At 41.5% G+C, this 10,840-nt stretch overlaps 1 protein-coding gene across 8 annotated transcripts; it reads left to right on the top strand.

Annotated features, from left to right (window-relative positions):
- The first annotated feature begins 26 nt into the window (after nucleotides 1-26).
- On the top strand, nucleotides 27-10,593 carry SLC35A5 (solute carrier family 35 member A5). 8 transcript variants are annotated; one of them, XM_086882972.1, is made up of 7 exons: nucleotides 27-131; nucleotides 1,385-1,537; nucleotides 2,276-2,374; nucleotides 3,400-3,536; nucleotides 6,733-6,800; nucleotides 8,032-8,827; nucleotides 10,218-10,593. In XM_086882972.1, the coding sequence occupies exons 2-7, from the start codon at nucleotides 1,408-1,410 to the stop codon at nucleotides 10,284-10,286; spliced, it is 1,299 nt and encodes a 432-aa protein (XP_086739098.1). In that variant the 5' UTR covers nucleotides 27-131; nucleotides 1,385-1,407; the 3' UTR covers nucleotides 10,287-10,593. The 8 variants fall into 8 exon arrangements, 4 of the variants coding, with proteins under 4 accessions (XP_086739098.1, XP_086739100.1, XP_086739099.1 ...); XR_015285018.1 differs by having other exon boundaries at nucleotides 32-131; nucleotides 8,032-9,151; XM_086882974.1 differs by having other exon boundaries at nucleotides 69-131; nucleotides 1,348-1,537.
- Nucleotides 10,594-10,840: the final 247 nt, after the last annotated feature.

Genomic DNA, 10,840 nt, shown 5'->3' with positions numbered 1-10,840 from the left:
AATCGGGGGGGCGGGGCTGGGCCGGCGGTGCCGGGGCGGAGGAGGAGGGCGCGCGCGCGTGTCCGCGCGGGGCGGGGCAAGGCGGGGGGCGCGGCAAGGCGGGGGGCGCGCGTGCGGCCCCGCCCCGCCAGGTGAGGCCGGGGAGGGGGAGCATGGGCGGGGGGCGCTGAAGGGGCTTCATGAGGGGCCCGGGGGGAGCCCGGCCCTGGGCGGCGGGCATGAATGAGGGGGACCGGGCTGCCGCAGCCTCCCGGGACGCGGTGCGCCGGGGTGCGTCTGGCGGCGGCGTCCGAGCACCGGGCGCTGCTGCCTCGGAGCCCCGCTCGCCCCGCGCGGCCGCCGCCCCGTCGCTCTGGCTGCAGCCAGAAGCAGCGACGTGGCAGGAGGCGGTCGGCAAACCCGGCGGGTGTTCTTCCTCCGCTGCGGAGGAGGTGGCGAGGTGGGTGTCCCCCGGTCCGGTTCGCCGCGCTCCGGCTGCCCTGCTGGCGTGAGACGGACCGTCACCATGGGACGGAGCTCAGCCCGCAGCTGGCCCGGAGGGGCTCTCCCTCAGCGCTCCTCCCTCGGCCGGCTGTTGGGGCCCGTTAACGGCTCGGGCGAGTAACGGCGGCGCTGGAGGCGGAGGACGCGGCTCGGCTCCAGCTGCCCTGTGCCTCCTCCGCCTCTGGGAACGAGCCGGCGCCGGGTCTGCTCTGAGGGGTTGGTCTCCCTCCGCTGCTGTAGCGCTTCTCCTTGCTGGGATTAGCAACAAGAGCACTTAAAAAATATTAAAGGAAAACAAGCGTGTGAAATATTTAATCCCTTTAGCTAATCCGTATGCCGTAGTTGCAGACTTCTCAAGATCCAGCTTCCTTGTGCAACCTTCAGAGTCCCTGTGTATACGTCATTTATTCCCTTTTGATGGTCCTTGTAATGTATTTGCCTCTCAGGGTTGACCTTATTGCTCTCTCCCTGAAAGGAGGGTGTAGCCAGGTGGGGGTCAGCCTCTTCTCCCAGGCAACCAGGAACAGGACAAGAGGACACAGTCTTAAGATGTGCCACGGGAGGTTTAGGTTGGACAGTAGGAAGAATTTCTTCACAGAAAGGATGATTATATATTGGAGTTGAAGGTGGTGGAGTCACCATCCCTGGAGATGTTTTAAGGAAAGACTGGACACAGCACTTGGTGCCATGGTCTAATTGACGTTGCAGTGTTTAGTCATAAGTTGAACTCGATGTTTTGTTTTTTTAATAAGAAAGCAATAGTTGTAGAACAAGATCATAGCTTTTTCTATGATGGAAGCATCTTTGTATAACACAAAGCAATAAAATACACTAATTTTGCCTTGTGTAACCTGTTTCTGGAAGTACTGTTTATAGTGGTTTTTAATCCTGCCATCCAAAGGGCACTGACGGTGAGGCAGCAGAATGAAGTTGGAGTGGTGTAGTCGATTTGCCCTTTGCTCCAAGACAACCAGCCAGACCTTTCTGCTTGGAGGAGTGTTCATCACGCTGGGCTCAAGTCGAATCCTCCTGATGAAGTATTCTGCCAATGAAGGTACTGTTGGGCAATACCCATGATGTACCTTGAATAAGAAAGCATTGATGTTTGGACTAAAACATAGCCAAAAAACCTGCTTCTCCACCTGCAGAGTTCTTTGCATGAGTACCTTACTATATTTATAGGGACATGTGTTTCTGCACTGGAAAATTTCTGTCTAGCTAGTGGTCTACCATAAAGGTATAACTTTGGTTGCAAGGTGTATGATATACCTTTAAAAGATGAGGCATGTGATTTATTTTATAGCTAGCTCTTCAAAGAGGAGATTGTTGTGTAAGCACTATTGGCAGTACATTATTTAATTGAAATGTTTTGCAATGGGTTTAGTAGAGAAGTGGTATCCTAGTGGGTGTGCTAAAACTGGCTGGTATTGCCAGTCCTAGAAGAAGGTTATGTCATTGTGGAAGCCATTTTTTGGTGAGGGTTAAAAAATACCATATTGGTCTTTGGGGAAAACCTTCCCATTTTAATTTGTTTTTAAAACAGACATGTTCTTAAGTTCTTCCAAAAAAGTTCTGCTATAGACTGAGACCATAGGAGGAAAGACTTCAACTGGGAAAAGAGGCTATTCAGGAAGTTGTGTATCATAAACTTTGAAACATTTATAACAGAAGCTCTTACAAAGCCTTTTGTGACTAAAATTGTGATTGGAATGGTTGAAATAGATTCCCGCTATAATTGTAAATGCAGGGACAGAAACTAATTGTGTACTCTGTGATTTGCTGGATCCCACAGATAACAAGTATGATTATCTTCCTACGACAGTGAACATGTGTTCTGAAGTAGTAAAACTGGTCCTATGTGTAGTGTTGGCACTGTGGAATAGGAAAAAAGGTAAGTACCTATGTTTTAAATAATTAACATGTGTTGACTTTCTAAGATTTGCTGTCCTACAAACACTTTTTTTTAAAGATTAGATGACACTCTCCACTTGCCACAGGTTTTGCATCACAGGTGATTTTTGTTTTTTCTTTTCTGTCTTGATGTAAAAACTATGAGAGATTAACTTCATAGCATTTCAAAATGGTACATAACAAATATTTAAATTGGAAGAGGGTATCAGGCACTGGAGGTACATGTTAAATTGAACTGTTGGTTTTGTCTACTTCTCCAGGAAACAGTTGTGGCTCTGTAAACTAATAGAATTTTTACCTTCACCATTTAGTACAGACTTATCTGAGACAGTAAATATATTCAATCAGTGTTTGCCATCATTGGCTATTGCTGATTGCATGCTTTCTAGTTTTCTTTTTTTTTTTTTTTTTTTTATCCAGATGTCAGTGTTTTGCTGAACTCAATGTGTTTTGGTGGCTCAGGAGAGGATTAGATATCATTGGGTAGTTTTAAATCTGTGCTAAGAAAGTACTTTTGGCACCGTCTCTAGAGTAGTTTAAAGTTTATCAGTCTTCCTCCTAAAGTTTGTGTCCTGAATACCAAAGTAAATGTCATTCTTTGTGCTTTGTCCTTTCTTTCTTCTTTTCTTCCTATATGTTCTCTTTATACCCAGATCATGTGCTGAGTTCTGGTTTATTTAGTACTTCTGACTTACTGGCTGACCTTTGAGTGCTCTGTGAAGGAATGCACTGTCTGTGTCATTGTTCCTGTTGTAGATTTGATCAATAATCAACAGGAAGTCACACCCAATAAGGATGTCACTACTGTGTAGGGATTCTGGGTTGCTTTTTGACCCTTAAAGAATGGTTCCTGTGTTGCCAGAGAGCTGTGGAACCAAAGTGTTTTCAGTCTAATGGTGTTCCTCAAAAGAAAACTATTGCCACTATGGTGCCTATTCTGTTACAAGGGAATGGGCTTTCAATAATAGGAATGATGTCTTTCTTACTGATTTCTTTTCCTTTCAGAAAAAGGTTGTATGGATAATCTCTCTGAATGTTTTTCCTGGAAGAATGTATGTAATTCCATGAAATGGTCAATTCCTGCCTTTCTTTACTTTTTGGATAACTTGATTGTCTTCTACGTACTGTCCTACCTCCAGCCAGTAAGTATACTTCCACTGAATAACATGACTTCAAATGTGTTAGTGGGTAATCCTGCTCTTAGGCTATCTACTGTGGTAACACTGGTGAGGCAGGATTGTAACTGATGCTGTCTGCTGTTTTAACACTGGCAGGTGAAAGAATAACCTGTTACCTTCCCATTCTCTTACTCACTGGTCAGTTTTGTACAGCTTTCATCAGAGAAGAGTCTTTATATTTTCTCCATCCAAAGTGATTTAGAAGTAGAGTGAAATGCTTAAGAAGTCAGAGGGTTTTAGGTACTTTTCCTCCTTTGCCTTCTTCCACTCTGTATTTCTCTTTCAATCCATTTGTTTCTCTTGCTAATATTTGAGCTGCACTTTTCTGTGGGGCTTTTACCACTCCGTGTATCTGACATAAAGCAAGTAAACATAATCTCACAAAGGGAATGAGTGTAACAGAAACTGAGGAGGGAATGAAGAAAACTGGCTTAATTTTTGTGTTTGTTACCTATGTTTAGGTACAAAATTTAGTTGATACTTTCTTCTAGCTATCCTCATCCTTTTGGATGAACCTGCATATGCTCAGGAGATTGTACAGGTTTTGTGCTTGCATTTATTTTTGTATCATGATACTTTTTGGAATCTATGTTTGCAGTAAGATGGAAACAGATGGTTTGCACTTACCATAAAATACTGTGAATGTATTGTTGAACATTAAAAATAAATGTTTTTCTACGTTTTCTGAGAATTTCTCTTTAGATATTGTTCTATTAGGTGTATATTTCTGCCAGGGACAGACCAGTCCAGAGTCTAGAACAGGACTCAGCTGAAAAAACCTAATAAAATCAAGAGTCAAAAATCTTAAAATAACATGCACAGCTGCTTGGTTCTGTGGTTTGTTGTATGGGGTTTTGTTTGTTGATGGGATTTTGGTGGGGGTGATTTTTGGTTGGTTGGTGTTGGGTTTGTTTTTTTGATATTTTTTTGTGGGTTGTTTTGGTTTGTTGTGGTTTTTAGTTTTAGGAAGGAAATTCAGCTATAGTATTTGTAGAAGCAAAGCTTGATGGGTAGGAAGTTACATAAATGCTATTTTTCTCTTAAAGAATTTATTTTGGTTCAGTTGAGGTAATCCTCTGTAATATGCACAACTTTTGTTTTACATACACACACACTCAGACATACCTTGTCTCTCTCCCATCAGAACATGTGCTCTAAGATTCTTCCTTTTAGAACTTCTAGCATGTTTTAATTAGAGAAATTATATGATGGTTAGCTGAAACTGTAACAGTACTATGATAAAGAATTATTATTAAAAGAGATAACTGTCTCTAAGATAAATATCTCTAAGGTAGAATACCTTGGTAGTGTACAAGACCATGACTGTAAAATGTGAAGATGCTTGAAAGGAAGATGGCCATACCTGACTGAACTTGGTCTTGTGACTTTAAGTACAAAGTAGTTTTGGGACTTTAGTACCTGCGTGAGCAGTTGGAGGAATTAAAGAGTTGCTTTGGTGAGATTTTTTTGCTTGAAACTTCAGCTATAACTGAGGCTACTTTTTAGTGGCTAAATTTCCTAAGGACTTACTTTTTGAGACTTTGCTTGTGACATGCAGATTAGTGGCATGGGGAACTTTGATATTCGTATCATTTTGATACAAACTTTGATATTCGTATTTATCTAAGACAGATGTCTCTTGAGCTTTCAGAGAACAGGTGACTCAAAATTAATTTTTTAAACTATCCTTCTGAAGATTTTGCTCATAGTGTTACCAGAGATGTTGGATGGAGGGCATTGACTGTAAAGTAAAACCAGAGTGTGCATGGAATACTTCTACATTTTGCATAAAAGCTCTTTTTTTCCAGACTTCGTTCTGTCAGATTTCCTTGTTTATTCAAAATTTTTCTCCTTCCACAGTGTTCACCTAACATGAATATTTACTGAGTTTTAATTTTGCAAAGTGGAAAATTAAGATGTGTTTTCTTGGGCAGGTGTCTCATTGTAAGTAAGCCTTCAGCTTACTTGAGAGCCTGTGTTGTGCTGTTCCATTAGAGTTACTGTTCAGCAGATAGTATGTTGGGATAAAGAGGAATGAAGATAATGAGAAAAGAGTCTGTGCTTTTCCTCTGGTGAATTAAAAAGACACTCCATAGCAGAATTTGGAATGTGGAAATTATGAGAAAATTCAAGAAAAAGTCTGTTTTGTACTCCTGAATCCATATGTGCTTTTGTATAAAATTGTCTAAAAAGGTGAGCTCACTCTGAGGCTCAATTGGACCAAAAACTTTAGATGCCTGGATCTTTTGTACATGTACTGACTATACAGGGCTGTCTGGAATAACACACAGTTTGCAAAACACCCCCACCCTCAAAAAGGGATTTTTTTTTTCCTACTGGTGCTGGTAGAATTCTGATCTTTACTGGTAACTAGAGTGCCTAAAAGAGCCTCTTCTTGATCCAGTGTCCCAGTATAGAGTGTCTAATACAGAGACAAAACAGAAAATCCTTGCCACAAGGAGTTTACAGCTTGGGATCATGGTCATGGATTAGAGACACTGATGTTATTATATAGTTATTCCCAAATTAAACAGAAGCTTTAGAGTTATCTTCCGTTGTACTTTGAAATAGATTTATTTTTTTTTTTAATTACAGTTGCAGTCTTGAAAACTCAAGCCAAGCGCCTCTTTATCTTTGATAAACTCTACAGCAAAAGCACATACAAGAAGTTTGTTTTCTGCAAGTGCCTTGTCCAAATCTGGAATTTCATGAACACTGCAAATGGCACTGCAGCCAGGAGCAGCCTCACCTTCCTTTATTCTTTGCTTATTCTCATTTTGTAGCAACTTCCTCCTTTGTGCCAACACAGCTGTATTTGCAGCTGACTGGTCAGCCCAGCTGGGGACATGAACTGACTGAATACTAAACTGTTCTCTGTTAAGTAAGTTTTCTGTTGCATTGATTTCCTCACATCTTCATTTCAGTATAGCTTTCCCCACTGCAGTGGAGCTTGGGCTCTGTGGTTTCCCTGAGATTTTGAAATGAGATTTGAGTATCATTTTACAGGTGTGTTATTGTACCATTTGGGTAAGGAAGAAGATTCAGTACCAGTACTTTTCACTGTGGCACCTTGCAAGAAGATGAACACTTGAAGTCTGTAGGTTTTTGGTCTCCACAGTGTGTCTGGAGTATAATTTTGTTCTTCTCCTTTTCTTTCAAGGCAATGGCTGTGCTCTTCTCAAATTTTGTCATTATAACAACAGCTCTTCTCTTCAGGATAGTGCTAAAGTAAGTAGTGTTTGCTAAAGTAAATGAAATTTAAATCTTCCTAGCTTTGATGAAATTAAGCTACGTTTTCTCTTTGTCTGATGGGAACAATAATTCTCTTTTCTTGCGGCTGGCTATACCATCCTGGAGAGGTGGTTTTGTTTTCTACATCTGAAGGTGTAGGAAATATGTTATTAGGAGTACCTTCATATGTCTACACATTTGGTCCACTCTAGTAGAAAACAGATGAAATCATGATTATATAATCATTGAATGGTAAGAAGAAAGCTTTCATTTATACATTAAATATCTTATTTCATGATTGCCGGTACTTCTTAGCGGTCTGTTGCAGTTCTTAATTGAGTGTAATCATGTTCTAGTAAGAGGAAATGGTGAAAGACAGAGGTGTGTTTGGCTCATTACTCATGTGACAAAAACCAGACTATGTGTTCCGCTTTGCTGAATTTGTGCTCTTTATAGTATGGTTTAGAATCAAACAAGACTGTCAGGGAAATGGGTACTAACTTTACACTGTGAAAGTTGTCTGTGTTGAATGTGGCACAAATAAGCCTTTCCTGTAGGTGTTAATATGCCAAAACCATGCCTGATAGTCTGACTCAAAATGCTTTTTCTCATTTTACTTTTGTGTCTCTTGTGATGTCACAGTTCACTTAATCTTCCAAATTTTTTATTTTCACCAAGGTAAAAAGCAGGCTTTGTTTGAGTGTTTGAATTATTTGTAAATAATTATAATATTCTTATGAATTACATTTATAGATTTTTAAGTGTTACCATCATAAAATACTAGAAAAGGGCTCCCCATCATGGGGGAGAAGAGCAGTGTAGTGAATGCTTTTCAGAAAAAGATGGTAATTATCTGGATGTCTGTGATTTTTTACTTTATTCATCAGACCCTTGTTCCCATGGAGACAAGACTTGCTTTTAAGTTGTTAAGCAATCAGTATCTAGAAGTAATGTGATCTTGAAAGGCCTTCCTTTGCCTTATTTCTTCAGAATACTTCACCTTGTACTTCTCTGATTGCCAGACTCAGCCCTCTTTGCCCTAGCAAAGTGTGTTGCATTTTGGCATTGTTGGTTGGTTGTTTTACTGTGCTCTGAAAGACTTTTCTTTGCACCTGTCTGTCTCCTTATCTGTGGCATGATGTCTTTTATATGTTTTATAGATCTGGATGTTCTGTCATTTAATTGATGACACTGTGTTTCTAAATTTAGTGGCTTTTTTGTGTACCAGGCGAAGACTCTCTTGGGTACAGTGGGCGTCTCTGGTGATCTTATTCCTGTCCATCGTTGCCCTGACTCGAGGAAGTGGAGGCCATCAGCACAGCTTGGCTGCACATGGATTTCATCACAATATGTTTTTTAGGCCATCTAACCACTGCCTTCTCGCTACTGGACCTGAGGAAGCATGCGTGGAAAAGGGCAACTGCGCAGCACCGAGTTTCCTTCACAGCTTCCAGTGGAATGTGACCACTACCATGGCAGGAGCATTGAAGCCTCTCCGCCTCAGCCTGGGCCATCTGCTTATTCTAGTGCAGTGTTTTGTGTCTGCCCTGGCTAACATCTACAATGAAAAGATGCTGAAAGATGTGGATCAGCTTGGGGAAAGCATCTTCACACAAAACAGCAAACTATATGCCTTTGGGGTGCTGTTCAATGGGCTCATGCTGGCGCTGCAGGCTAAGGACCGGAGGCAGATAGGGAACTGTGGCTTCTTTTATGGGCACAACATCTTCTCCGTGGCTCTTATATTTGTCACAGCTTTTCTGGGGCTGTCTGTAGCCTTCATCTTGAAGTTCCGAGACAACATGTTCCATGTTATGACTGCTCAGATCAACACTGTTATCATCACCACTGTGTCTTTCGTCATCTTTGACTTCAGGCCTTCTCTAGAGTTCTTTTTGGAAGCTCCTGTCGTGCTTCTCTCCATATTCATTTATAATGCCAGTAAAGCAAGAGGCCTGGAATATGCCACTCTGCGGGAAAGGGGAAAACTCATCAAAGGAGATGCATGGGAGAGGTCAAGTGGGGTAAGGCTTTTCAGTACTTGTCTCCTTTGGTTTTTTCTTGTTTCACCTCCCTTTATGCTTGGAAGAATCAACTTGTGTGTGACTGGCATCCCTCAAAACCAAAGTTCTGAAAATCTTGGGTATTGCTTTCCATATGCCACTTTTTGAAATCATGAAGCCTAAGTAAGCATTGCTTTCCTGCTGTGACTGTAGGCAGTCCTGTGAGCAACTTCAGCTTTGTACAAAACTTTTCTTGAAAGCTTTATAACCAAGAGAGTTTACTTACCCAGAACCTTCAGAAATTGGAATTGATGCCTGCGAAGTAACTTTACCTAAGTAGAGCTGGTAAGTCTGTGTAGCTTAGGCCACATAATAAGGATGTCAACACACTTGATGTTAAGGTTCTTTCTACCACAGCAGTCAAAGATAGCTGAAGATAAAAAAGGCAGTGTTTAAACACAGAGTTTTAACATGGTTTGGGGTTTTTTTCTTGCTGTATATTTCCTCCAGGCCTGCTAGTGTTTTTTGTTTTTATTTGAGCGGTGATCTAGTTACTTAGAAGGTGTCTGGGATGGCTTGCTCTTAGAGCTGTCATTCAGCTGAGCTGAACAGTCGACTTATGGGAAGAGTTCATGTTTGTTTGAGTCAGCCCGCGGGTACGGACGGGCCGTGGATGCACATTGGAACCAGCAGAGAGCGCTGTCCCCACTGCGTTCCAGCAAACATTGAACTTGGAGATGTTTTTGAGAAATTTCCACGTGGTACCTTTTTAGGTTGTTTAATGAGCAATAAATAACACAAATTCATATAGTTTTGGTATGCCAGGTGTCATCTATTTTAGCACTTACAACTAAGCAGCTGTTGTAGAAACGAATAGCACTATGTGAGCATGCAAAGCCAGCTATATCTTGGGCTGCATCAAAAGCAGCATGGCCAACAGGTCAAGGTAGGTGATTCTGCCCCTCTGCTCTTGTGACACCCTACCTGTGGTACTATGTCCAGCTCTGGGGACTTAGATCTGCTGGAGCAAGTCCAGGGGAAGATGATCAGAGGGCTGGAGCACCTCTCCTATGAAGACAGGCTGAGAGAGTTGGGAATATTCATCCTGGAAAAGAGAAGGCTCCAGGGAGACCTAGCATCCTTCCAGTACCTTCCAACCCAAAACATTTTATGATTTTATGGAAGAATGGACTACAAGCTGTTTTAGGCAGTGAGTCACTAAAAAGTGTTAAAAATGCAGGGAATGTTTTTTATGAGTATGTATTTCCTAAACCTTATAACACACTGGTAAGAGGTTTAAATTATAGAGTCTTGATTTTGCTTTAAGTGATACATTTGGAATAAACCTTACTTTTTTTTTTTTTTTTTTACTTTTGCTCACATTGTTCTCTTTTGCTTCTGGTTCCTGTAGGATGGAGAAGAATTTGAGAGGCTGAACAAACCAAACAGTGATATTGATACAGATGAAGATTCCCTCTAGCATGAGGCCGGCTTGGAGGAGTGCTATGACTCACAGTGAGAGAGAGTTAATCTTTTATTAACATAGAGAAGGGTCGTTTTCCCCACTGACAGACTGTTTGGAGCTGTTTTGGGGCTGGATGTCATACGTGGATGAGGACAATATTCAACCTGTATATATGGAGAGTTGTATTCTTTTGTGCCTGTCTCCCAGTGTCTGGGGAAATGGAAATCTGGAATGCCTTTGTAGCAGCTGGTGAATTTTACATGCAGCTTACATGGCCTAACTTTGAAAGAGCTTAAATAAAACAAAAGTTTATTAAACAGTATGAATGCATCATATTTTTTTGCATGTGTATATAGAAAGGCTTTGTGCAGAGGCTTTTTTGCACTGAGCCCACTACTGAAAACAAATATTATGCAGCTACAGTAATGGCCTTCAACATCTGGAGCACTGAGCAAGAGAGTGCAGGTGGCAATATCATCTGGTGTTGTTCTACCCTGGCAGACTGATAAGGTCTTGCATTCATTTTGGAGAGAGAGAAGTCATTCTGCAGAGTGCCAAGGCATCATGAT

The sequence above is a fragment of the Cyanistes caeruleus genome, chromosome 3 (genome assembly GCF_971803275.1).
Source record: "Cyanistes caeruleus chromosome 3, bCyaCae1.hap1.1, whole genome shotgun sequence".
Taxonomy (NCBI): domain Eukaryota; kingdom Metazoa; phylum Chordata; class Aves; order Passeriformes; family Paridae; genus Cyanistes; species Cyanistes caeruleus.
This window is presented reverse-complemented; position numbering and strand designations above follow the sequence as displayed.

Coding starts and splice junctions, on each gene's coding strand:
- SLC35A5 (XM_086882972.1), top strand. CDS start 1,408: ATGAAGTTGGAGTGGTGTAGTCGATTTGCCCTTTGCTCCAAGACAACC. Junction 3,537..6,732: donor TACTGTCCTACCTCCAGCCA/GTAAGTATACTT, acceptor TTTTCTTTCAAG/GCAATGGCTGTGCTCTTCTC. Junction 6,801..8,031: donor CTCTTCAGGATAGTGCTAAA/GTAAGTAGTGTT, acceptor TTTGTGTACCAG/GCGAAGACTCTCTTGGGTAC.